The 27299-nt window shown below is 45.5% G+C and overlaps 2 protein-coding genes across 5 annotated transcripts; both read left to right on the top strand.

Moving 5' to 3' along the window:
• Positions 1-634: 634 nt before the first annotated feature.
• tlx2 (T cell leukemia homeobox 2) lies at positions 635-10093 on the top strand. Of its 3 annotated transcripts, XM_037461526.2 has the most exons (5): positions 635-1780; positions 6923-7135; positions 7722-7959; positions 9505-9685; positions 9997-10093. In XM_037461526.2, the coding sequence occupies exons 1-5, from the start codon at positions 1264-1266 to the stop codon at positions 10006-10008; spliced, it is 1161 nt and encodes a 386-aa protein (XP_037317423.1). In that variant the 5' UTR covers positions 635-1263; the 3' UTR covers positions 10009-10093. The 3 variants fall into 3 exon arrangements, with proteins under 3 accessions (XP_037317423.1, XP_037317422.1, XP_037317421.1); XM_037461525.2 differs by lacking the exon at positions 9997-10093 and having other exon boundaries at positions 7725-7959; positions 9505-9721; XM_037461524.2 differs by lacking the exon at positions 9997-10093 and having other exon boundaries at positions 9505-9721.
• Positions 10094-14386: 4293 nt separating this feature from the next.
• On the top strand, positions 14387-26913 carry npm1b (nucleophosmin 1b). 2 transcript variants are annotated; one of them, XM_062560504.1, is made up of 11 exons: positions 14387-14494; positions 14771-14853; positions 15312-15431; positions 15686-15779; positions 16152-16243; positions 16384-16442; positions 16543-16615; positions 19789-19875; positions 23334-23432; positions 23553-23627; positions 24693-26913. In XM_062560504.1, exons 1-11 carry the CDS (start codon positions 14446-14448, stop codon positions 24744-24746), a joined length of 885 nt encoding a protein of 294 aa, XP_062416488.1. In that variant the 5' UTR covers positions 14387-14445; the 3' UTR covers positions 24747-26913. The 2 variants fall into 2 exon arrangements, with proteins under 2 accessions (XP_062416488.1, XP_062416490.1); XM_062560506.1 differs by lacking the exon at positions 19789-19875.
• Positions 26914-27299: the final 386 nt, after the last annotated feature.

Here is a 27299-nt window from a genome sequence, read left to right as displayed (position 1 = left end):
TGGAATATTCTCCAGAGGCCTAAATCTCAAGGCCCATTGCTTTACTTGGAACAAATATGAACCTAATATGCAGAGTCTGAGAGTGAAAATGAACACTTACATGAACAACTAACTGAATATTTACATGACAGACTCACGAATGCTAATACACGAACACCAATGATTTTACACTTACGTAATAAATAAAACAAATATATGTAGTGGATCTTATAAAATGTATAATGTATTGATATTAGGAGAATACTGTTTCTTCATAAATTAAGAAAAGTACAATTTATTTAAATTATGCTATGAAAAACAAATCCACACTGGTATGTATTGACCTCTATTTCACTATTTTGCACATGTAGACGCGCTTTTGTTGGTGACCCGGCCCTCCAGCCGCCCTAAAAGGCACACAACCTCCGCGTGTAAAGCCGGAGAGGCCGCGGATGAGAAAGACAGCTGCGGCTTCTTTAAGAGATCCGAGCAAAAACACGACGGGCCCCACCGAGGGGGAGGAGAAGGGAGGGAGGGAGAGAGATAGAGACGGCGAGGGAGGCGAGGTTTGGCTGGAAAACTGAATGGCAGCTTTTACGCAGAGGGTTGTCTCACCTGCTGAAACGCACTTCTCCACCATTCAGCGCCACGGAGCCCTCGCTCGCTGCACCGACTCCAGTTAACGTCCACTCCGGGCGAGCCGCGCGCGCATCGCCGCCGCCTCTTTGGGGTGCTTTGGTTTCGCCTGTGGCTTCATTTTTAGGCGACGGGCTCGGGTATCCAACGGTGCCCTCCCTGCGTATGGACCGTCTCTGCCACAGCGGGCGAACAAAGCGCATCACGCTCTCCAGAGAACTGAACCACGGATGTGTTTTTGGTCTGTAAGTACTCAGGATAACCATTTGGCTTCTTTGGTTGTGTTCGTTTTTATTTATTTGATTTTCTTGTTGCTAGGCCGCCGTGTAAGTGTGTAGTTCCCTTGGAAAGAACGCGCTGTTAAAGATGGATACGTTTCTTCTCAGTCCGATGGATAGGCATGTTATTTAGGGGAACATCTGATCCCGATGCTGGACAAAAAAAAATAATGGCAAGATTTTGGAAAGCGCTGGTCACGTTATTGGTTTCCTGGGAGTAGATCCGGTCTGTGTCGATGCTTGAAATCACCCGAACACAGTCCACTACTGCAGCGCCCATACAATCAACTCGTTGAAATACCACATGACAGAAATACATCCGAGCTGATCAAAATCTGACAAACAAACCACCGGCAAAATTAAAAACACTATGGATCACACCGGGACCGAGGAGGTGAACCCGACGCACCAGCAGCAGCATGAGCCCATCAGCTTCGGCATCGACCAGATCCTCAACAGCTCGGACCAGTCGAGCGGCTGCATGCTGCCCAACCGGACCGGCGACCCGGATTACGCGCTGGCCCCCAACGTCTACAGCAACGGGTACAACAGCGTCTACAACCCGGCCTGCTCCATGGCGGCGGGTCTGGCCGGCTCCTACAACGTCAACATGAACATGAACGTCAGCATGAACATGAACATGAACGTCAACGTGAACTCGGGAGGCGCCGGAGGGGTGATCCGGGTGCCGGCGCACAGGCCCATGCCGCCTCCTCCTCCTCCGCCGCCCGCCGCCGCCGCCGCGCCGCACCCGCCCCCCTCCGCGCACCCGCCGTGCATCGGGCCCGGCATCGCCTCGGTTCCCGGCATGGGGATGGGGAACGGGACGAACTTCACCTTCCCGTGGATGGAGAGCAGTAGGAGGTTTGCCAAGGACAGACTAACAGGTAAAACATTTTTTACATTTTTAAAAAAAACAGATGTACCAGATATTTATTCCGCACCTTTTATATATGAGCACGAATAGAGCGTATTAACCTCGTGGTGTTACAGGTGTGAGATGTGATTTTTGAATGTTGATGTGTGCTGGATGACACGGGCCTAATAGCGCGGCTGAAGGGGGGGGGGGGGGGCGCTTTCCTCCCCAGGTTGTAATCTATAACGAATATGCACTTGTATTGCGCTGGAAGGGCAGTCTGATGGACGAGAGGGGAAATTGACATGGACGTTCTGATGAATCAGTATTGGACCATCACTCTCCATTTACACAGGATGACGGATAACAACGTTCCAGCTTTTCACGAGGAAAAATGATTTAGTTTTTTTTTTTTTGTCCGCGATACAATTGAGAAAGATGAGTCATGGTTGTAATAACATGTGGCATTTAAAATGACGGTTACACCTATTATTATTATTGCTATCACTATTTATTATTATTATTATCATACAATCACAATGCTTTGCACATCAGAGTAACGTATCCCATGTTGTTTTCATTTAGAGAAGTAAATAACCTAAAAGCAATACAATGATTGGGTGTTATTCTCATAAATGACTCTCCATAATTCCTAAACTCTTTTTGGCGTTTAGTTTTATTAATAATTATGGTGCAGGAATGATGCAACTATTTTGTAGATTGTATTACCTGTAGAATTTACAATCCTCTTAGTATGAGAAGAAAATAATTACAGAAAACATTCTAAACAAATAACTGCTTCTATAAAAGTATTAATAATAAGTATTGTTCCGTATAACCCAATCCCTTTCTACTGTAGTGCGGATGATCTGCGTTCACATGCTGCCATTTTAATTAAACCGCATACACATCAAGGATTTGCACGAGGATGTAAACTCTCAGCGTTTACATACTTTTAGGTAAACATGATGAATCACATCTCCATAGCTTCCGTTTTGTAATGCACTCATTTATTTGACCGGGAGATGCCCATAAATGTATATATATACAATTCGTACTCCTTTGAGTTACTGAGTGAAGCTCTATGTCTCTACTGCTGTACTCTCTTTATTCGTTGTGGGAGGGGATGGTGCCACTGGTCTGTTTCTCATGACCTCATCCTTATGAAGATGAAAATGAAGAGCATCCCCCCCCCCCCTCACCCCCGTCTCCCTCCACCACATTAAATATTCACCATTCCGTTCTTTCTACCTGATTAATTATTAAATACTGGGGGACGATATGTCAACTGCAAAAAGATACAGTGTAAATAGGCTTATCAATTCTGCTCATAGTCACCGAGGGCCTCTCGTTTAATTTCTCCCAGCTTTGTGTCGCTGTAATTATTTCGCAGCTTATATCTTTCCACCGTATTGATCAGCCGAGGACCAGCAGCATGATACAGTAGTGACACGTGCACGCGCGCGCGCACACACACACACACGCAAAGCCCACTCACTATCCAGATTTAGCCTGCTCTGTTTCCTATAAAAGGCCGTAAATCAAATGGACTATCATCTATCCTGACGGGCACAGCGCATTTTAAACGCCCCCCCCCCCACTCTCCCTCCCTCCCTCTCTCCCTCCCTTTCTCTCTCCCTCCCTCCATTGGTGTTGTTTTATTCTGTTTTCTCTTCGAGTTGAAACCGGAGTAGAAAAGGCGTCTTTGTGCAGCTTTGAACATCCAAACATTTGGCCAAACACTCCGAGCTCTGAGGCCACGGGAGCATTTTGGTTTTTGTTTAATGGACGTCAGCGAAAGCGTTCGAATTGCACAATATGCTTCTCCCGTTTTTCACTCGAGGCCTAAATGTTCGTTATAAATCACAAGAAGTGTTATCACACTGACACGCACGATTTTAAGCTTCGGGGCATAAATGAAACATTTAATCCATCGCTGAATGAAGCTAATATTTGTAGGTTTGCGTCGATCACGTGGGCAATTTAAGTATATTTACTTTGTTCTTTTAGTCATGTCAGCCCAAATTTTCACGTGAATGTATGAATATTATTATCATTATTTTTTATAGCAATAACATCAGTAGTAGTTTAGTATTTTGGCCACATTAGCGTTATCTTCTAATAAACTTGTGAACTGAACTCTTTCATAGAAGCCTGCATAAACTCAAATACTTTGAGAAATAATTGTTTATTTAGACAACGTAAAATATAAATAAAAGGCGTGGTCAAGCTGTTTAGCTATTTAATATAATATAAGAAATTATTTCACATTTTTTAGATTTATTTTACACATATGTGTATTAAATTTAGTGTGATACAAATAATCAGTAGGGCCCGAAACTAAATGAATAAAACGAGCACGGTAATAACAATAACAATAATAATGGAAAGAATAAAAAACGGTGCACTGTTGGGGCTTCCTGACGACAAACAGAGAGCCGCATTACGCACCGCGGAGCGCCAATAAAAAGGAATCGGATCTTATTTGCTCGTGTTTGCGCGCCGCCCTGATTCTCCGCGTGACAGAAGACGGTGTCCCTGCTTTTTGTCCCGCACAGTGTAATAAATAGCAATACATGCTCATGTTATATTTCAATATCCCCTTTAGAATCCTTCACGGATATATTTATTAGATTGCTACAAAGGTAATATCCGCAGTGGGGAAGGGAGGCGCTGTCACCGGGAAGTGTTATTAAGTATACTCGCTTTTATTATTAAGGGAAACATGTCCTTGGCGGCAGCATTTTTTTATGCTTATGTTAAATTGTATTACACAGGCAGCAGATTTAGTATTCTCACTCATTTATTCTTTTTTTCATTTCAAGAAGAGGAATAACAAGTCAGATAATTTTTTTGAATTTGAACACAATGTCCTCTCTTTTTAATACGAAATGGTCCGATGTGGTTCAGGTCTCAGGATTAAACTGCATGAACAGTTTAACTGTTCGAAACATTGTGACTCTATTGATTTTTTCTCGTGAAGGAATGAAAAACCATGAAATACAATTTGCGTTTTTTACTACAATTGCATTTTTTTGTCTCGTGAGATTTAGACGTTATAGGTAATTAAAGCTTACTCCATGCGCTATAATGAGATATATTACATTTTCAACTGTGAACTTTTTATTTGGGATTGTGGCATTAATGACGGGATTGACCTTTTCTAAATAGATGTGGGATATACTTAATGCTGCAGTGAAATATAATTTACTCAACGTTGTCTTTATACAATAAATACATTCGAGGGCCATGAATACATGAATACATGAATGTCTAAATATAATTGCATTTGACTGAATCTTCATTTAATGTTGGTTTAATATCCAGGCATTACAGCCCTTCTGATAGTTTTCACTCCTAACAGTAATGATTTAGTTAGGGAGTTAAAACACCAGAACGTAGAAGCTTCTGCGGAGCTTTATTAACCTGGCAGGTCCGAAGGGCTGCTTCTGCACGCCGAGCCCCGCTTCGGCCTCGCCTCCGAGCGCGCTCGCACGGTGCCTGGCCCATTAGTTAGCCCACAGATGGACAGAAATAGCCTTCTAATGCGGGATCATTTAGCCAGAGCTGCCGCTGGGAGCAACAACAGGCCCGTCCGCTCGCAGCTTGTGACCCGAAAGGCATGCGCACCGCGGGCAACGAGGGGACTAAATGACCACTGTGTGCACGTGAAAGAACCACCGGGGGAGGGGGGGGGGGGGGGACAAGTCACATTGGAAAGAGACCTACCAAAGAAGTGCAATCAAGTCACCGTAAACTCTGAATAAAGGGCCACGCGGTAAATATCAGAGACGCTGTGTCACTATAGACTCATGATTAAATACCACAGATGCTTGCTTAGGTCCCTCAAGGAATATGAGACGGATAGCGTTACTAGTTTTACTACCATGGCCCCCACGTGATGCAGAACCCCGTAATGATAATACCGGAATATTACCGTATGAGATTAAAGACGATAATGAGAGGAAAAATGCACAATTGCTCCTTTTCATTTAGGGCCCTAAATCTGCATTTCCAGAATGCACTCAGGTGATGTTAACTCACCTCCTGTAACGGCACATTGCAGCTGTTCACCTGTATTTGTTCTTCACGAACCCTTTGCTCGCGCGCTCCTCAGCTTGCCGCTCGTGTTCTGTCCCGTCAGGGGATCTTTACTTATTTTTTTTCTCCGGGTCGTTGGATCCCTGAGAGCAGAGGCCTGGTTCCCTCCCCAGACGGAATCCAGATGTTTTTGCATATATTCGCTTTGGCTCCCGGGGAGATTTACTGACAAAACAAAAACCAGATGAACAACCTGTAAGACAGGTGCAATGGGGACCAATGACACCGAGAAAACTAGGATGGTTCCCCCTTCCGCCCCCCCCCCCTCCTTGATTTGCATTCTGCCTCCAAATGTGAGAATGTGTCTGTGGGAGTGGATCCATGGCCAGAAACGATCTCGTTACAGTCATCGATCTTCTGTTTACCCATGGCTGACAAAATAGACAGGATTCATAGATATTTCATGATGCAGGAGATACGCTGTTATTAATACCCAGATACAGTGAAATGAGGCTCGAATTCCTATTTCAAACCTTTTGCAGAAACACAATGACGGTGCTTATGGGAAGACACCAAACTGCCCATGCAAAACAACTACAATTAAAAATCAATTTGACATCAATAGCTTTAAATGAGGTCTTCTCTGAAATGTTTATGGGTGAAGTTGTGTACTTTTTGAGGACTTTCCTGGACAGATGCTTATAGTTTTTTTTGTGGAAGCTGTGATGAATACGTTGGAGTAAAATACATTCTTATAAAATTACAAAAATGTTATCCTCCAAATATGAATAGATTGCTAGCGTGTTTAATAGGTTGATATTATTATATTGGCCTGTAAATCATATCTTGACCTTCATCACATCACAGTGATGAGGACGTTGCTTGCCTGAAGCTGATTGGCTGAGCAGCATGCTGGATTCACCTTCCTAACTCTGCTGTCACTTATTCCTCTGAACAGCACACGTGTCATTTTGGAGCGAAACCCCCCCCCCCCCAAACGCTAAGTTAAGAGAGAGGAGCAGCAAACGACGTTAAAGCGGACTCTGTTTCGGCCTTCATGTGATTAGCTGCTATGCGTTGGCGCCCACACAGCTCCAGATGTGGGCCCTTACTGTGTCTCCCTTTTCTTCAGGGGAGCAGGCAGAGGAGAGCCGAGCTGGAGAGGCCACAGGGGGCCCGGGCCCCGCCGGGTCCCTCTGTCCTCTCCCAAAGGGAGACATCGGCAGGGTCCCCGTCTGGAGCACCGTGGAGACGTTAGCTAAATGCTATTACCCCGAGCTCGCTCACCTGCGGGAGGGCAGTGGCCTTCTGGCAGACTACCCCTTTCCAAAGGGGGCGTGTCCAGGTGAGTCCAAACCTATTGAAATGTAAAACCTATTGCTAAAAGAGCAGTTTTAATCTCACCTTCCTTGAATTCAAGCGATGTATCTTTTCTTGAATTGTTTTTTTTTGGGGGGGGGGAGTTGTTGCTGTTAATCCCGGCTTTCTCTCTGACTTTACCTTAAGCGCCCTCTCGGTACAAATCTGCCGGGGGGATATTAGTTGTAATTACATTTATCTTCTTCAATTGGCGGCTTCTGGGCCTTCTCTCAGACTCCCCAATGCAAACAGCACTGGCCTTTCCAGAGTCACAGAACCAAATGGACAATCCTTTTATCCAACCAGAGGGTTGGGAGACAAAATTGTGTTTATAACATGAGCGTAGACAAACAAAAACCTCAAGGGAAATAAGTTTATATTTCAGAAGCTGCGGTCTAGAAAGGGAAAAGACTCCAGCAGCAGATATTAATCTTGGCGCCGTGAAGTCGAAAAGTCTCAATTAGTGACAATAAACTCTTGGCTAATGCTCACATGGAGTTTTCGTATACAGAATGGCTTCCACGACGCGTCGCTTGAGAAGAAATGAGACTAAAATCCGCCCTCCCTTCCAGCAGCGCTGTCCCCCTTCTCCGTGACCCGGCGCATCGGCCACCCCTACCAGAACCGGACGCCGCCCAAGAGGAAAAAGCCTCGCACCTCCTTCAGCCGGGTGCAGATCTGCGAGCTGGAGAAGCGGTTCCATCGCCAGAAGTACCTGGCGTCTGCCGAGCGCGCCACCTTGGCCAAGGCCCTGAAGATGACCGACGCACAGGTCAAGACCTGGTTTCAGAACCGGCGGACAAAATGGCGGTAAGGTGATGGCGAGGGGCGTCGTGCACATCACGATATATTTCTGCTTAGCGAGGCGGCCTGGTCGAGGCCAGTTCACTTGACCAAGCACAATTACTCCCGAGCCTCCTGAAAGGCCTTTTAGAAAGCTGCTGTCCAAAGCAATACTGAAACACTCACTGGAGGAATTGACTGCATGGACAGAAGACACACACACACACACACACACACACACACACACACACACACACACACACACACACACACACACACACACTCCTTCACTTCACTCTAACTGTTGTTTATAGCCATTTGGAAGTAAATGAGTAGGAAATCTAATTGTGAAGCCCTGCCCTTAGTTAAAGGGACGGGACACATTTTTCATCAGCGTATTACAAACAGCTAAATCACCTTACAGGGTTTTAATGTTTAAATGATCCTTAAGCTTTTTCCAATGAGTTTTGAATTCAACACACGTGGAAAACATTTACAAACATGGTTCTTTTCGTGGCGGGTTAACATTCGTTGCCATCTTTTGTCTTTAGAGTAGTTTAATGAATTATCACATTCTGCAGCAGTGAACAACCAAGATGTATATTTTCACTATAAGATGTAATAAAAAGGAAATAAAACCAGCCTGACTAAAATAAAACCAGCCTGACTAAATACAAGACTTAACAAGGGAATCGGCTTAAGTGGATTTAAAAAATATACATTTCTTGGTTTTTGCTATTCACGCCATCTCCATGCAGTGTGCACCCGATAGGGTGAGCATGAGGGATGTCGTTGCGTGACGACCCCGCTAGTAACAAGAGGATGATCAAATCAACAGCCAGGGAATGAGATTATGATAATGCTGTTAACAATAATGTGTGGCTAATGGATGCAGGTCGGTGTGCAAAGAGTGTTTTTATAGGTGTGCTTCCTCGTGTGATTTCTACTTGCCATTTGTATTTTGTAGTTCATTTTAAAGGTAACCGTTATTTGTATTGCGACACCCCTTCATTTAAAAAAAAAAAAAGAAAGCCTTGGAAAACCTTCATCGTTCCTCACCTTAGTTGCTTGGACTGTAAAAAACGGGTGTCATTTGAAACGGCTGCTTCAGGAGAACACGGCACTGACAGGATCCGTGTTCCCGTTAACACCTTGAGGCTGGACGTGCACGCCGCCGCCCCCCGCCCTCTGTTAGTCACGTCCCCTCTCCACCACCTGTCACTCATCCCGATCACCTGTTATACTTCGCTGGGGCTGAAGTATCTGGCACAACATTCATTAGGGGCAGACACTCTTCCCAGCATCTCAACATTTTACACCGACGGCCACGACCAGAAGACGAGACAAAATGTCCCCTCTAGCTTGAAATCCCCCCTGTGGACACCTGACCCCACCCCCCCCCTCTTACATTGTAAGATAAACGTGATTCCTTTCCTATGACGACGTGAAACAGCCTTAAAAAATCTGGTGTACATGCCCCATAAGAGCACACACTATCAAGGTCTTATATCTTCCTCTTTTTGTCCCCCCCCCCCCGCCCTCTCCCCACCCCCCCCCACCCATTCCAACCAGGAGACAGACTGCAGAGGAGAGAGAGGCCGAGAGGCAGCAGGCCAACCGGCTGATGCTGCAGCTTCAGCAGGAAGCTTTCCAGAAGACGTTGAGCCAACCCCTGCAGCCCGACCCCCTCTGCCTGCACAACTCCTCCCTCTACGCCCTGCAGAACCTGCAGCCCTGGGCGGATGACAGTAAGGTGACCTCCGTCACCTCCGCGGCATCCGTAGTGTGAGCGTGTGCGTGTGTGTGTGTGTGTGTGTAGGAAAGGGGAGGGAGAGGCAGGGTACGCCATTAATGAGGGAGTAATAAATACACATATTGAACGGACATGGTGCTTCCTCACTCATTAATCGTTACCAGCGACATGGGGGTGGGGGGGGGGGGGGCGTGTGGAGAGAGAGAGAGACGGCTGCACCGACACGTTTGTCCAAATGACAGAAGTATGTAATGTGTAACGTGTGTTGAGTCATTTTTCTGCCTTACACCAAGTTTCCGCTTTCCCTTCAGTTGACGGTCTAAAAGAGAGGAGGGCACTTTACCCATAAGTGCCGGGGGGAACAAATGGACACCTCTGTACATGTCCAACTACCAAGACTGCCCCCCCCCCTCCCCTCCCCTCCCCACACCCCCCTCCTCCCTATTGCCTCTGGATCCTTCCCGAGGCGGCAGAGACTGTCTGCCAGTAACGGCAACAAAAAAAAACAACAACTTGCTTTTGACTTTGTACAATGTAGTAAATGCATGTTTCAAACCCTCCTCTGTGTGACCTCGGATGTACCCTCCAAGGTGGACTGCGGTTTTCAAAGTGGTATATTGAATTGGTGGAACTCTCGATGACAAATTATGTTCAATTTAAAGGTGTTTTATATTAAATGATATTGTGACTTTTTGAAAAGATGACCGACCTGTCTGTTTTTCTCCCGTCTCTTTGTCTCGCCGGCTCTTCCTTTGTAGCAATAATACCTGATGTGATTTTAGCAGGCTAGTTAGCCTCATGGGATTTAGCTGTAATTACACATTAAAGTTTCAAACCACCCAAAGGTAAGACACCCCCCCGGAATGCATCAGAAGGACAGCGCAAGGCCCTTTCCTCTATCCATAAAAACTGATGACTACAGCTCCCAGGTGTGGGCGTGAAGGAGGGGCGCTTTGCAACCACCTCCCCCCACCCCCGCCACCCCCCTGGATGAATAAAAGGTTGGAGAAGTGACGCCTACTCAAATTAGAATGACAGTAAAGGGCTGCCGAGGGGCCCGTTTTTATTTATGCTTTTGTTTTGTTCCTGTGATTTTTACTAAAAGAGGGCTCCCATCAAGTTGCTTGTGTCGATGTCACGTGTTACTTTTGCTGTCAGCACAGGGCTAAAAATATGTTGTTGTTTTTTTACATGTACATATGGCTCACCTACTTCCTCATCGTGCCCCGTCTTGCTGCCTCGGATTGTGTGAAAAACAACTATTGGTATCAGATTGTTAGTCATTGTAAGCAAGGCGCTCACGTTAAGCTCTGTTTCCAGTGAAGCATCTCACGCCTACAGGAGGAATGGAAACAATCCCTCGACCTGTCACATGACCAACTCTATCATCACATCCTTGGATTTCCGTTGGCTTCTTTCGAGCTGGTCGTTACACCCTTTGCCCTTTTAAATGCTCGCCAAACGGACACGTACAGAATGATATAATAAGAATAATACAATCCAAAATGACCCTCCTAAGGAATAGAGAAAAAGTTGCCCCACCATTTTGGGTTCTGGCGGCCATCGTTGTCCAGACACCAGACATCCATGAACATATTTTATCACAGCACAAAACAACGCTTATCGCCGAGTCACAACAACAGCAACTTATCTAAGAGCGCAGCCAAACACCGCGTCCGCGTTCCTTGGCCCGTAAATGAGCCTTCGCCAGCGCGGGGCCTCGCCGTGGGCCCCCAAGTCCCCCCCCCCGGAGTGGTTGGTGATCTGGTTCCAAAACAGCTGGTCTGCAGCTGCAGTCGCCCCCGACAACCGCCCCGCCTCCCGTGGAACACAGCGGGCCTGTGTTCAGTCGGTGTTTTTTCGGGGGGGGCGTCTCGCCCGGTTGGGATCCTGTCAATGGCGGGCAAGTCTCCAGGTGACGCCTCGTCGACCCCCATTTCCGCCGCTTGCTCCCTCTTTCATCTCCCTGCCTTGACGACGTGACTCGGGCCGTTTCGGGAGAAAAAAAATTCCTCCCATCCGCTGTTTTCCAAACGGAGCATTGTGTTTCACTGCAGGTGCTTAAAGATTTGCTTTTTTTCTTTTCTTTCTCCCTCTTCTCTCGTGATGGCTTTTTATTCCCTCGCCCCCCCCCGTCTCTCTCTCGCTCTCTCACACGCCAAAAGGGCCCCCCGTCCTTATCCAATAAAATGTCACCACACAAGATGGACACGAGAGGCTCAGGGTATATCACACTTCCTATCAAGCCAACGGGGCCAACAGCAGAAGCTTTTCAGCTCCGCCTGCTGCCACCAGTTGTTTCCATTCGTGAGACGCGTCACAAATAGCACAACAAACAAACAAACAAACAAACAGTGAAAACAACTGTCTGTCAGAGAGATTGTTTATTCAAAAGCAGGCAAAACCAGGACAAGGCACTCGTGCATACTTGGAATCTAGTAGCACAACGTAACCCAGATAAAGAGTGTTTTCAGGTAGCTACACAATTGTTACTTCATACATGGTGACGAAGATTAGTGTGATTTATTAAACATGCGTAACTATTATTCAACTAAATCTTCAACCTTCAAAGGTCAAAGGTCATTGCACCGTGCTTCTCCCTTTAAAGCAGCTTCATACTTTTACACCTCACAGGGAAATGTACGCCGGACATTTTTCAGCGTGTCATTTTTCAAACCCTTCCTGTCCATTGAAAACCAGGTATGTCCTCGTCCTCGTCAAATACAAATAAACCATTTTAAAATCATGTCGAATCAGCAGAAAAGTTCAGGGTGTTTTTTCTGGATCAGGAATGTTGGATTCCCAGAGAGACGCGGCAGCGACGCCACAAACACGTGACGATCTCCTGGAACACGAAGCAGTGTATTAAACAGGCCAACATGAAATCCTTTGCAACGCTGTGAACATCTAGCAGCAACAACATAATACCGCACTGACTTGATTACAGCAACATCATATGTGTACGTACAGTTATTAGTGAAGTAATGACATGGAACATTTTTACTGCACTTTGCTGGTCCTTTTATTCAAGTAAAATATCTAAATACCTCTTTAAATTCTTGTTGTTTTTCCTCCTTGATTCCACTGTCCCAACAGCCGTTATTAGGCCCATTATTTGGCCCATGATACGAGTTACTTGGTGAGCAGTGATTTCATGCTGCTGTACAGGGTCAAGCATTGTGTTGGTGGCTCAGAGTCCAACTCCGATGGGATGTGTCGCCATCCTCACTGGTCCCCTCTGATGTTTGGTCAGGTGGGATGTGTAAACAGTGGGGAACATCCTTAGATGGCCACAAATGGAAATCAAAAACCCCGATCCACTAGATGGATGACATGTAATGTCACCTCCAGGGTTCTGCGCTGAAGCTAAATGTGTAAAGCAAAGTTCCCGTGCACGAGCGCGGAATGAGAGGGGTTCGGCGGACGTGTCCTGGCAGTCTGTGGCTCTTCGAACCCTTTCAAGCTTGCAGGCATGAAGACGAGTCATTCCTCACGGGTGCACGCTGTGCTGGCACGGGCGCATCGTCGTCTCATCGCCTGCTCGACGCGGGACGGCCAAGTGCTCGCTCGCTCCGAGGCGCTAATTAGGGTCAAACCGCTTTCGCAATTAAGCAACAACAGCTGCTGTTGCCCCCCTTTCAGACCTCAGTTCCCTGAGATGTTTCGTCATGCAACAGAAGTGAATCCGAGCCGAGTAGTCAGCGAGTCAAGGTGAAAGGCTGCACGGCTTCCAAAGAAATTTAAAAAAAAAAATGTGTCAGCGCTGAACTGGGAGGTTAAAAAGCGTCCAGCACACTTTGGTTCAAAGGCTTACAAAGAAGGAAAACATTTAATCATCACTGCCATTAGCACGACAAGGAATCCAGAGGGACAAAAATATGGACTTACAAGAAAGGAATGGCATAACTGACATTCTATGTATATTTAACGATCTCATACATATTATGCAAATTAAATGAAAATATAATCTCAAAATACAAAATTACAAAAAAAAGAGTGGACTTGGGTGTTTTCCTCTAAAACAAGCCATTCCTCAAAAAGGGTTGGTGAGTTCCAAACCTGGTTAATTTATCTTCTCTATAATATGTGAGACTGCAAATGCTCTCCATTTTATTATCAACATTTTTAACAACCACAGAAGACTAATTTAAAGCTGCAACTGCCCCCTGGGCTGCCCTTTTAATATTACTGACCAAAGGCCTCTTTTATTCCGTCCAAATATTGCAGTAAGTGATAGACATTAGGGAGAATATCCTAATCTTAATATGAAGCTGTAAAGACTATTTGAGGAAGCCCTTGCAAATTAGGAAAAATAAAAACTACTGTAAGAAACACCCTGCGGATAATGAGTAAATTTGGGGTCATGCAAAGTACAAATGCATCTACTTACATCTAATTGCATAGCCAATTGATTAAAAAAAACATTTGAACATTTGCCTTCTTGTAGACTGTAATATTATTATATTACACACATTTAATATTAATAGTGTTATAATAGCCTCTGGTGAAAGGTAATGAATGGCCTCAAACCTCCCTGATAATTGGGGTTGGCCATTTGTTTTTAGGGTAAATTACTCAATCTCTATTACTAGAGCTCCATCTAGTGTTCAACCATGAGAACACAACATTTGATAAGTCCCTCCTAGTCTTAATTTTATTGGCTGCAATCTCCAGAAACCACTGTGACGTTCTGTTTCCTCATTGGCTTGGCAACATTTCCGTCAAACCGGTTAACGGAAGTGTAACCACCCACAACAAAGATGGAGGACGATATCTCAGTTTTGAGCAGACCACAAATGTATTTGTTTGGTGAGCTCTCTTAAAATGAAATACCTTTGAAAGAAAAATGCCGTTTACACAATTAGTTTAACTGCCACGTTATCACGCACAAATAGGCATTTATCTTTTTTTGTTTTAGCTAGAGGAAGTTCCGCTGCCCGCGCGCCAATCGAGCCCCTTTGTTAGCTAGCCGAGCGAAGCCTGCAGCGCCCGCGGCTACAGGGAGAAATAACAGGCTATTGAATGCATTTGTGTGTGCGCGTTATTCAATAGAAGTGCCAACGCCAGGTTGTTGTTTTTCTCCAGGTTGCACCCTCAAATCGGACAAACGCGAGTTCAGAGTCGACGCGGATGACGATGACGCGGAGCAGCAGCTGTCACTCAAAGCAGTGAGGAAGACGCATTTTGTCGCACGCACTAGTTTCAGACACATTACACATTGTTCATACGCGTTTGCCATTTGGTGTTCCTTTTCTCTTGAATGTTTGGACACAGTTAAAGTAAACAATGTGTCGTTGTTTTCATGGAACAAGTGACTGTAATTACATGTTTGTTGTTTGGGTCATTTTCATGATTTCACACGGCTATCTATTTCTAATATATAACGTTAGTTTATCACTTTTTAATGTAATATTCACAGCAAGATCTTTTGCCATACCAATAAAATATGGGTTACCCCCCCCCCAAATGCCTTTTTGTTAGTTATTAACATAATCCTCTAATAGTCTCCTGTCAGAGGAAGCGTTGCGCTCCATCAGTTCAGTCAAAGGGTTTCGGGGGCAGGAGGGACAAGTGTCCAGACGTGGAGGACGTGGTGTTGCTGTACAGTCGTCTGCTGCTCTTCCAGGTGTGTCTGGGGGCCGAGGCCGAGGACAAGTTCCACATGGTGGAAATCGAAGGCCTCACGTATGATGGGAAATCGACCAAAGTGCCGCTGGTTGTCCTGAAGCCGTCCGTCCTGCCCTCTGTAAGTGAAAACACACACATCTATTAAGCAATACCTTTCATTTATTATAGCATGTTTTACAGAACATTTTAATAACTGGCAAGCTTTTAATGCTTTACGGAATGACCAAAGCTAAAAGGAAAAACATAGCACATGCAGGCTTAGTTAAGAAGGTAAATGAGAGACCTTCATCTTAATACAGGATACAAATGGTGTATTAACAATGATTAAATTGCATATTTTGTTGTGGTGATTGTGATCTTTTTCTTGTCCAGATGAGTTTGGGTGGATTTGAGATCACGCCTCCAGTTACCTTCCGTCTCCAGTCTGGCTCTGGCCCGGTCCACATCAGCGGGCAGCATTTCATTAGTGAGTATTCAGGGTGCTGATGGTGCCGGCGCTGCCAGACCGTTTACTTCATTGAAAAGTACTGCTTCACACTGAATCAGCTACTTATTAAAATGTTCAGCTCGACCTAGCTTGGCAATAAAGACATAAGGTCTCTTATATTTTGTCAGAATTTAATTTAGGGTGAACTTGATTTGCTTAACAGTTTCGTTGAGTAAAACAAACTAATTTTTCAAATGGAAAAAGCATCTAATTTTTTTACCCCGTAACTAATCACAAAAATGTTCAGATAATACTTCATCTCATCCTCTGTTTCCAATAATGTTTGCCCATTCAAGGGTTCTGCAGGTAAATCTGAACTTTGATCACTAGTAGCCAGTGTTTGCTTTGTAGGCGTGAAGGATTCGGAGGATGAAGAGGAGGAGAACAACAGCTCACCGGTGAAGCGGCCCGCGGGCCTCATTTCGGGGAAGAAGCCTCCGCTGGTAGCTACCTCAGTGCATTTAGCTACCATTATAACAGGGGGGTCCCCCCCCCCCCCCTGAAGACTTTTCAAATCTGAAGGGAGATCTTGCCGATGGAGGAGTTTCACCTGTAGTGAAATTCTGATTCCTTTTCCTTGTAGAAAAAACTAAAGATGGAGTCTGACGATGATGAAGACGACAGTGACGAGGATGAGGACGAGTATGTCTTTTAATGATGATTTCTTTTTTTCCTCTTGTGGTGCAAACCAAAAAAAAAATATTATAAGGAATCCTTTGTTTGTTCTTTCTTTTTTTCTTAGTGATGATGAAGATGACGACAGTGATGAAAACGATGTGAAGCCTCAGAAAAATGCTGGAAAAGAACAAAAAAAAGTAAGCTTGGTTCTTTTTCTAAACATTGGCAAAAGAGAGTTAAGTGAAGGAGTAACGATGTCGTGTTATAAATGTTAAATGTCCACTTCCACCTGTCTATTGGCTAATGAACTCCTACGAGTTTAAATACCATTGGGTTTTTTTGAGATTGCGTTTGGATAAAGTTAAATGGATTGCAATGCCATAAATGCTTTGTGCTTTGAGACGTCGCCGCTCGAACCAGACGCCTCACACCGGATGAATGGAGTCTGGCTGTCCTCCGGCCCCCAGTCGTCCACCAGGTGTCACAGTAGCCGAGGGCTTTCCCCCTCGGCCATAGTCTTCCTTTCCTTGTAAAAGGGCATTTCTCCGCGTCCTGCCCGCTCCCCTTTTGCCTGCAGCACATCGCGTAGACTCCCACCCGCCGTGTCCTATAGTAGCGTTTCCTTCGGCAGGCCCTTCCCATCGCTGCACTCACTGACCGTCCACCTTTTCTTTTTTCTTGTACGAGGCGAAGCACGGAACGTTTTTTTTCCATCCTGTTCGCTCATGTACCCACCTGTTTTCCCCGAGTAAAACACAGGGTGTGTGTGTGTGTGTGTGTGGCGTAATGATCGGATTTCTCCTCTGTAATCTGCTTGAATTCTCACCGTGTCACCAACACACACACACACACACACACACACACAGAAGTTCACCTACTGTACATGTGTGCGCACACAAGCATACAAAAATGCACATGGTTTGAAAAACATAACCGAATATATCTACAATACGCATGTGGAGACACACACACACACACACACACACACACACACACCTCCGTTATGGGAAGCACATTTTTGTGCAACGCTGCATATCTTTGTCCCTCTGTCATCCCACTGTTAATATGATTGCTGCTTTTAATCGCCTCTCGTGCCGTTGTGGCGCTGCACCTGGCCTTTTCCCTTTGAACACTTGTTTTTTGCGTGTTACCACAATTGTTTGCAAGTGTGTGGACGCATGTGTGTATCTGCCCCTTTTTTCTTTCTTTTTTTTTTCTTTTTTACGTCCCTGTCTGTTTGTGATTTCTTTGCCTTTTTTTTTTTTTTCTTTCTTCTTTTGGTTTTGTTTTTAAAAACACGCTATCCCGAGCGCACACTGTGCCAGGCGGAAGATCAAAGCGGGGGCAGATGCGCATACCTGCGACGTGAGCGCCGATCCCGGCCTCGAGGGTCAGATGACAGCTGAGCATTTTCTGTCACCTGTTGATTTATTCTGTTGTCCTCACGTCCAAAAAAACCTCCACCTCCCGTCTCCTTGTACCGCTCCCACCCCGACCCCCCCAACCCCCCCCCCACCCTCCTCCTCCATGACCTTAATCCCTTTGCTTCAGCCGTCCCCTCTTCAGCGCCGTGGTTGTCCCCTCGTCTCGTTCTTTAGTAACGAAAGAACTGAACTTAAGTCGGTATTGTAATGATTGAAATGCTAAGTCAGCAATTTTTCAAAGTCTGGTTTGTTTTCTGCGTCTGTAGCATTTTTTTTTAGAGACCAATGCTTTATCAGGTTTTTAATCCGGTGCACTTGTTCTTTGATTAGAAATATCTGATTTAACGGGACACATTTTGTTCACCTGAAGGTTTGCTTCTGTTTAATTCTTTTCACACAACGTTGGTGTTTTCTGCTTTTTGTGAAAAGCAAACCTGTTCAGTTCACTTTAAGTTTGTATTTAGATATTTCAAACGCAATTTGACCGCATTGCCAAGGCAACTGCATTTCACACCGTCAATTGAGACGATGAAGATCACCATTCTGAAAACATGTTAAGACAAAGACACTAAGTGGGATAATGAGTGAGTCACTGAAACAGGTTTTTTTTGTTATTTGCTAATTGTTCCAATGTGTGAAAGTGCTGTCTCACCTTTGTGGAAAATCTTTCCACTTCCTAACTTCGATTTCCAAACATCGCGGAAGGACCCCAAAGGCTCAGCTCCTTATTGGTTAGAAACGGGGCGCAAAGTCTTTCAGTGGTGTTCTTCACTTTGGGGTAGAGGCAAAGGGATTTGTGGAGCAACTATTCGATAAACTTCTCCACCTGAGTTCATAAGATCATCCTCAAACCCCGAGTAGCATCTATGAAGGATTTGAATAATAGTTCCATGTGCTTTGTATATTTATTTCCCTACATTTATTAATTGCTAAATTAAATCTGGCAACCCGACTGGAGGCTCCTCACAGCCTCTTCCGCTACCAGCCACGGCTCTAGGAAATAACATGTGTAATTGCCTTGTAGCAGTTATGTCAACACAGGCAATTACACTTCTAGTCCATTCCAAGGAGAGGGTTGGTGCTCAGGAAATGCAGGTACTTGCCTCGGCTATTACAAGGTAATTACACAGGTGACTGAGTGCAACGGTAACCTGACAGGAAAGGCCTCCACAGTGCAGAACAATGACCGCGGACAAATTACCCAGTGATGTCATTTCATCCACGTGGAGAGGATTGCAGTATTATTACCTGTCTGATTGGGCTCCAGTTATGTTTGTATCACATAAGCCTTGTTACCGAGACACTCGAGAATCTGTCAAATTTCAAGGCGCAAAATTACAAATTTCGAGCTCCTCAATGAGCTGACGGACCGAAATGAACAGTGCAGACTACGGTAACCGGGCCGACCTTTTTGTCATTTTATACACTTGTGGATTAAAATGCTCTCAACTCAAGTTTATATGACTTTACATGGATGAGTCGAAATACCTAATTTCAACTGGCAAATTACACAAATGTAGTTTGCATTTAGTTGCTCTGTGAAAACGCAATATAAAAAAAGCTGTGATAGGGAGATAATGTATATATTTAATGTGTAAACAATGTTAACAAATTTCTTTTAGTTTGCTTCAAATACTGAAACGGTTCATTCTTCAAAGTCACAGCACTTTTCTTTCACAAAGGGTCGATTAATTGTCAGCTTCTTTCATCTTCAGTGGGACCTGGGGGGTCGTCCCACATTTGGTTTTGTTTACTGCAGAGATTCATTTAATTCCTCAGCTTGGAATGTCTTCTTTTGTATTCAACACAAGGGACAGTTCGGAAGCTTCTAAAACAAACCTTGTTTCCTTATCTTTTCTATATATATATATATACATATTTCTGCACATGTTTCCTGTCCTACTGGAGACACCTTCTTTATGAATTTGTGTTGTTGGTTTTCTCAGAGATCAGAGAATCCCGTCAAGACTCTGGTGAAACAAAACGGCCCCGCGGGGAAACCCTCAGGATCAGCAGTCAAACCCCAGATGAAGGTAGAGAAGACTCTCCTGCTCAGGTGTTGTTCCATCAGTTGATGGACAGACTTCACACCTAGAAGAGGGGGGGGGGGGCAGTTATTAGGATTAAGTTTGTGCAGGGGATTATCCGACTGATTCATTATTCATGCTGTCATGTCACATGAACCTCACATGAAGTGTCATCCTCAAAAGTGTGTAACGCAGTGGCTTTTCACTAAAACAATGCGCATGCCGGATAACAAGCAAGCAGCTTTGATAGGAAGAGGCAGCGTTTGCTAACATTAACAGGATATATATATATGTGTGTACGAACTAAAACGGTGTAGAGCAACAATTTTGAATCGTCCCTGCAAGCTGACGTGGACCTCCTGCTTCTGACGTTGTGTCTGAAACAGCCCGACGAGGCCCTCGAGCGCCGTGCATCACACAACGCGGGGCCCCTGTAAAAAAAAAAGCTTTCTTTTTGTCAAATCGACCAGTCTGACCAGACAAAAGGTGTCTCTTCAGGTAATCTGCCTTCATTGGCTTTGACAATTAAAACATGCCTGGAAAAGAAAAGGAAGACCCCCCCCCCCAGTCGAGGAATGTGATAAACGCACATTGCAATTAGCTCAACCTGATAGTTAATTTCTCGGATGGAATGTCTCGGGCGGCCGCCTCTCAAAACCCACAGCTTGAACTCTGCCGCTCTCTAAGCAAACACACCTGACCTCCAAACGGGTTTCCCGGGGCAAGGTTTAAACCCCGTGACCTTTCGGCCTGACCCTCGGCGTCTTGAGTTGCAGCACCCTCCCCTGGGCCCTCCCCCGCCACCTTTGATGTCCTCACAACTGCCCCGCTGCGCACGTGCACACACGGGGGGGGGGGGGGGGGGAATCCAAATAGGGCAGGCGCCTGTGCAGGTTGACACATTTCACGTCGCGTGAGAGTCACGTTTTGCGCTTTCATGTCTGACGCCTTGGACGGAAAGACCTGTGACTTCTATTGTGTCCAACACAGAGCTTCTGGTTTGCTGAATTTCTGAGGCGATGAAGCGACAACCCCCCCCTTCCTCTTCCTCCTCCTCCCTCAAACCCATGGCCCCCCTCTTTTTTTGTGTGTGTGTGTGTGTGTGTGTGGGAGAGTGCAGCTAATTCTGCAGCGGCCGTTGTCCGGGCACAGCACAGTGGCTCTCGAAATGCTCCGGGGGATTAGCCGATGGGCAGCCGAAACCACCCCCCCCTCCCTCCCTCTCCCACCTCCTCCTCCTCCTCCCCCCCCAATCTGCTCTACACAACAACTGTTCCCTCGCTGCAACCTCTTCACACCCCTCACTTCCTGGACACACCTTCTCCCAATTGCTCCCCATTACCAGCGTTTGATGTCTGGTGCAGCTTGCGCTTCCAGATGCCCCCGAGGAGCGAGGAAGCGGGCGTGGATGTCTGTTTTTTTTCTTCTTTTTTTTTCTTTTTCTCTCCTGCTAAACACAGGTGACTGGTCATTAGATCGGATCGTCAGATGTGTTGCCAGCAGCGCGGTTCTCGCCTCTGGCGTGCGGCAGCGGCAGCCGCTCGTCGCGTAAACTGGGGCTGGACGTGAGAAACCGGCGAAACCGACCCGAAGTCACTTCATCTCGCGCAGCTGGCGTCTCCTGATCGACGGGCCTGGGAGTAGACGACGCCTCGCGGCGCGCACGTCACGGTCGTAAAAGCGTACGCGGCCGCTTGCGTTGGGCTCATCCCCGAAAGGGTGTGTGAGTCATCGTCTCGGCGACCGATAAGGCATGTGTTGCAGCAGGTGCTCGTCTTGTTTGGGGTTTATTGACGATTCCCGTGAGGGGGAAGGACGACGAAGAAAAAAAAAGTCAATTCCTTTTTTTATTCACATGTCCGAGTATGCCAATGAGGTTTCCCCCCCCACACGCCTCTGGACTGAGGCGATGCGCTGAGGATTGGAGAACCAGGCGGCTCATCAAATGAATGAATGTGCTTGTGATTAAGTTCCGTGTCTCGTGGCATCTGTAATCAGCGTCCGGTCCAGATGAAAAAGCCGGTGCTGTGTGTTTATCAGCTGTTTCGGGCTCCACAGCTGTCCCCTTGGAAGTGGAGGGCTTCCCATAAATAATAAATACGTAGTACATTTGTCTGGCTGGGAGCCAGCAGCATATGTGGTATGTCTGCATCAGGCTTTTTTCATCTGTGCCGTAAAATGCTGCTCTCTCGGGGACAAGGACAGATTATTGCATTTTTTTCTTTTCTTTTTTTTTTTTAGAGAATTTATTTGCTCCAGAACATTCCACCTGTTTTTAACGATTTTGAGTCTTGCCCCGTGGTTTCTGAAGTTGTTTGAAGTAAGAAGAAGAAGAAGAAGACTTGGTTGATATTTGTTGTTGGCGCTCATCCAAACGAACAGTTGGGAGATTCAGAAACTCTCTTTATGCTTCACTGATGTTGTCCGGCTGCCTCCTGCTTTTTTGCTGAGTCAGTGTTTAATTCCCGACTCAAATGGTGACATTGGAAATTTCAATAAGTTGTACCAGGCACCAAAGATCTGATTTAACGAATGTCTTTGGACTCTGAAGAGCTGCTTCAGCCCCCCTGCCCCCTGCCCCCCCCCCTCTCCTAAAACATCTCTGGCTATCAATGAAGCCCTGCAATTTTCCCCCGGATTCCTCCCAGGCTTCACGTGCAGAGACAAGCTCCTCCGCTTGTGCAACATGCGGCCGCGGCGTATGGCGTGCGTGTCTTTGTTGTTGTTGTCACATTCAGAGGCCTTGCTAATTTAGGACCGCTCGTGTGGTGGGGGGGGGGGGGATCCGAACACACCTGCGGGTCACCAAGACGGTCATAAAGATAAAAGGGAGAGACGGGTCGCTCGGGGGGAGGTGTGTTGATTCAGTCTTGACCGTCCATAAATGTGAAGTGTAAAAGTGTAATCTTGTCTTATGGAAGTCATTCATTTGAGCATAACTTTCGATATATATATATATATATATATATTTTTTAAAAGCGCTTAACCTTAATTGCTTTTATTCCTTTCGGCCCGGTCGTTAGGATTTGACATCAAGGGGAAAGCGCTTTTGACAAACAATCTCTATTACTCATCGGAGAGTCGGGCCATGCCCTCTCCCGCTTGCAAACAATAAAAACATAATTTGTACCTGATGTATTTGTTTGAAAACGACGGTGTAATTAGACTAGAATTTGTTGTCCTTTTCGGGCGCTTTCATCCTCCTCCAGCTGGCTATCCGCGCCAAGCCTGTAAACGCGGGCCCCCGACTCCACGGGTCACGGCAGGGCTGTAGTCCAGCCCGGCCCGCTGGTCAGCTGACGTGTCCGTCGCCATTAAGAGTCAATAGAGCTGCAAACTAAGTACCACAAGATATATGGCGGCCTAATATGAAGTTATCTTTTCATCTACAGCTCCATAACTCTCTCTCTCTCTATTGGACGTATCCCTCAGTGTTTCTTATCTAGTTGATGTATTCTCCCCAGAAACCTGCCCCGGGGGGGAGAGACAAAGCCCAGGCCGGCCCGGCTAAACCTCTCTCTCCCAGCGAGATTAGGAGCAAGCTGTCGACGGCGGCCAAAGAGGTGAGGCCTCTCGTTGCTAATTGCCCCCCCCCCCCTAACTGAAATCCTGCCGCGTGGTTACGCTGATGACTTACCGGCCTGCTTATTTTTAATTTTTAATTTTGTCTCTTTTTTCATCAGGGAAAACCGCTGCCGAAGACCGAGCAGAAGTTTGAGAATTACGTGAGGAGTTCTTTTAGAATCACGGACAAAAAGGTAAGTGATGGTGAGCCGCTGGTTGTGACGCTTTCGCGTTTCTCTCTCAGACATCAAATGCTCTTCTGAGTTTGTATCCTAATGGTTGAAATGCACTTATTATTGTAAGTCGCTTTGGATAAAAGCTGAATGTAATTTACTGTAAATGTGCAATTCGGCTTTTTTTTGTTTTTTTAAACCATGCTACATCCGGCCTTAATACGAGCTGTGAGAGCTTTGTTTGCGCTGATGGACTCGCAGGCATGCGCCATTGTTCACTCCGTCCAGAGTGTGTTCACTATGAATTATCTCCATTCTGTGTCAGCGGGCTGTTTGGAGATGGAACGGGAGTGCACCTGCCAAGGCGAACCTTCTCTGTGATTTACTGGAGAGTGTCTTTTGTAGCCTTAATGAAGGGACTGCTGGTATGTGGATGGTACCAGTCTCTTTCGCATTCAAGGCCTTTGACCAACCCAAAAGATTTTTTTTCTTCTTCTTCTTCTTAAACGCAGGACTTAAATCTTTTCTAATGCTGCTTGTCATTTTGGAAGAAGAACAACAGCCCCTGCACTTTGGTGGAGCACGAATGAATCACCCAGGACCATTTTAGATGTTAACTACAGGCTAAATGCTTTGCCTCCGCCTCACATTTGTTAAAAAAAAGGGCTATTTGAACATTAACCTGCGATCGCTATGCTGCGTTCAAAGCGCTCACCGCACAGTCATGAGAGCAGGTGAAGGCGCCTTCAGCCCAGTAATGGAAAAGGGTAAAGGGGGCGGGGCTTGTTGATCCCAGTGTGTAGAAGAAACATCTGTGGAAGCGCTTTGGTTTCATCATCTAATGGTCTGAGATGTGTCAGACCTGCAGCACCGAGTCATACGCTCTGGTATGTGCTGTTGCCCCCACCCAGCCCCTCGTCGCTCCCCAGCAGCCCCGTCTCGAGTCAGCGCTCCCGACGGCACGCTGGAGGAAAAGTCGTACCACTTAATTTGCAGGATTTGTAATCTCACGTCTGTGTTTCTCTTTCTTACCCCCTCCCCTCCCCTCCACCCCTCCATCCACCCGTTCCTCTGTACCTTTCTCAGGTGGCCAAGGACCTTTGGGATTATGTACAAACACTGAAGATTGAGAAGAAGTAACAAAACGGGTGCGTTTTACAACCTGAAAGACATTTAAAGGCACAGTCAGCGCGATTTTCCTACTTTCCGCCTCATCGTGTCGTCTCACCGCTAACTCCAAGTGAGCGTAAAGTGGGCGAAGCCATTAATGTTGCAGCTGTCACTGTTTTTTTTTTTTGTCGAGATGCAAAGCACCTCCCGGAGCTCATCACCGCTCCATCGCATGCCAATCTGCACCGGCTATACAGAGGGGAGGTCACGGCACCACCAATGAGGACCCGCTGGCTAGTCTTTTGTAAAATTGCTAAAAATCTATTCTTTTTTCTCAACCACATTTCAAAACCTCCTCGCAATGTAGAATATTTTTAAACCCGCGAGCGTCGGCCGTAAAAAAAAAAAAAAAAACTGCAGGTGGTGAGGCTGCCGAATTCCAGAAGGTGCTCCCCTCCTGGCCGGTAGAAGGTGAGAGCATCTCACTTCCTGCAGACGTGTTCGCCTGCACGCTCTGTGGTTTTAATGCGGATGGCGAGTCCGGCTTCAAGTGCTTCGCATCCGTGACACTGCGTGTCCTCGCTAAGTCAACAATGCAATAGGAGATATTGCAGAATGTGCCTTTAAATATCTCTGTTGTGAACTGAGGTAAACGAGTCTGAGCAGCATGTACGAGGGGGGAGGGTTATGCCGGCGGATTTTTTAAACCTATAATCTTTCAAAACTTTCAAGGAGATGAGTACGTATGTTGAACTTCATCAACTGTTCTCGCAGCGTGACTTCATATCAACCCCATTTAGTCTGAGAGAGTTCTTTTTTTCAGTGGTTACAGAAAACATTCTTGATAATTTGTTATTAATTTCATAAAGCCAACGCAGCTGCTCTGACTCAAATGTTCCTTTTTAAAGTAATCGACACTAAAGTGTACAAAAAGTTCAAAAAGCAAATACGGACACCGTTTTCAGTTGACTCTAATGCATTAAAAGCTACAAGCCTATGATCACAGAGCATCTTATTTATTACAACATAATCATAAGGTGTAAAAAGGCCAGAAAATTACGTCAGCTTAACAGAAACCACATAAAGAGCCCCGTAATTGTTTGCAGTGTCTAAACCGGTGCTCGGATGACAACGAGCCTTCAATGGCTCCGTGCTTACGTGTTTATGGCCGTAAATCCTGGTTCTGTATTCGCCAGCCTTTTATGAGCCAAATGTTGGCCGTTGGACACCATCTTTAACCCATCAAATGGCTCCGTTTTAAGCCTCCCGTTGAGAAGGATCGTCCAAAATCCCCCTTCTGCAGCTTAGTTCGTCTCATTGAAATCTCCCTGATAATCAACCGAAATATTTTATAATGTTGTCCTTCTGTTGTCCTGCATGTAGAGAGGTGTCCGTAGGAGCCGGACGCCTTGGCATGCGTATGAGTTCATGGTTGAGTCCTCCAGTAATGGGTTTTATAATCTTCTACTTGTCAAACCCAATGAACCTTTTCGTCCCTGTAAGCAAATCTTTTATTTAACAGCGCGGCAGCTAATCGATGACATTTTTTAAGTGTAATCCGCCCCCGGCTAACAGCTGGTTTTGCATTTTTGTTTGAAATGTTGTGTTCTAGTTTTGGTATTGAAGTGTTTTATGAGTATTACCCCCCCCCCCCCCCCCCCCACCTACCTGTTAACCTTTTTTATTTTTTTCCGACCCTTTGTCGTTTTTAAGTTGTCCCACTTTTGATTCTGTAAACTTGAAGCCAGGAACTAAACAAGTTCATCTGGTGGAAAGAAATTCTTTGTTGATAATCCGATGTGTGTTAATGGCTCATGTGGTTAAAATGAGTAGTTTATGTATCTACGGTAGTACCCGACTAAACGTCGCTCTTAGATGTTTTCTATGATCCGAGCTGTTTCCATCCAGTTGTTGCATTTTGTCTGTGACCCGAGAAACCGCCTGAAAAACATCAGCATGCGACTCAAGGCCAGAAACCAGGCAGATGAAGCTGTAACAGACACTCAGACGCTGGCTGGCCTGAATCAAGCCGAAACAACGTGCATTTAGTCCACTTCTTTTGATTAGTTTATGCTCGCGTGGATATTCATTCATTCATTCGTTCAGGGTTTGTTCAGATGAACGTATCCATCCATTGTTGTTGTTTTTTTTATCCATGTAACATTTATCTGAATAAAGTCAAATATTTGGATGTAAATATGTAGCAATCGTTTTTTCCCTGGATTATTTGAGTCTCACAACACTTCAATTATTTTAGAAAGAATGTGATTAAGTTGGCTTTTTATTCTTAATTCTAATTTTTCATGTATTCAAAGAATGCTACGAAAAGAACTTGACTGAAAGGCATATTTATTGCTAGAATTCTGTGGGAACAATTTTCCTTTTTAAAGTAATTTCAATGTAAGTGACAAAATTCACTTTCAAGATGTGAGGCTTAAACATTTAAAAGTTTGTTTCTGTCTTTTATCTTTTTGAGAAGCGGGAAAAGCCACAAAAAATATCCAGACTTTTTTTTCTCTGGATTTGTACTTTGTGTGTCCCCAGTGAACTGTCCATTTGAACATGAATAACGTCAATCAAGGC

Source organism: Pungitius pungitius, chromosome 2 (assembly GCF_949316345.1).
Source record: "Pungitius pungitius chromosome 2, fPunPun2.1, whole genome shotgun sequence".
Taxonomy (NCBI): Eukaryota; Metazoa; Chordata; class Actinopteri; order Perciformes; family Gasterosteidae; genus Pungitius; species Pungitius pungitius.
Note: the sequence above shows the minus strand (reverse complement) of the source record. Positions and strands in the feature narration are given on the sequence as shown.

What these genes read in the sequence shown, in the direction of transcription:
- tlx2 (XM_037461524.2), top strand. Translation starts at nt 1,264, where the DNA reads ATGGATCACACCGGGACCGAGGAGGTGAACCCGACGCACCAGCAGCAG. An exon ending in TGCCAAGGACAGACTAACAG is followed by an intron (nt 1,781 to 6,922) that starts GTAAAACATTTT and finishes CCTTTTCTTCAG; the next exon opens with GGGAGCAGGCAGAGGAGAGC. An exon ending in AACCGGCGGACAAAATGGCG is followed by an intron (nt 7,960 to 9,504) that starts GTAAGGTGATGG and finishes CATTCCAACCAG; the next exon opens with GAGACAGACTGCAGAGGAGA.
- npm1b (XM_062560504.1), top strand. Translation starts at nt 14,446, where the DNA reads ATGGAGGACGATATCTCAGTTTTGAGCAGACCACAAATGTATTTGTTT. An exon ending in CTGGAAAAGAACAAAAAAAA is followed by an intron (nt 16,616 to 19,788) that starts GTAAGCTTGGTT and finishes TGGTTTTCTCAG; the next exon opens with AGATCAGAGAATCCCGTCAA. An exon ending in CAGTCAAACCCCAGATGAAG is followed by an intron (nt 19,876 to 23,333) that starts GTAGAGAAGACT and finishes TATTCTCCCCAG; the next exon opens with AAACCTGCCCCGGGGGGGAG.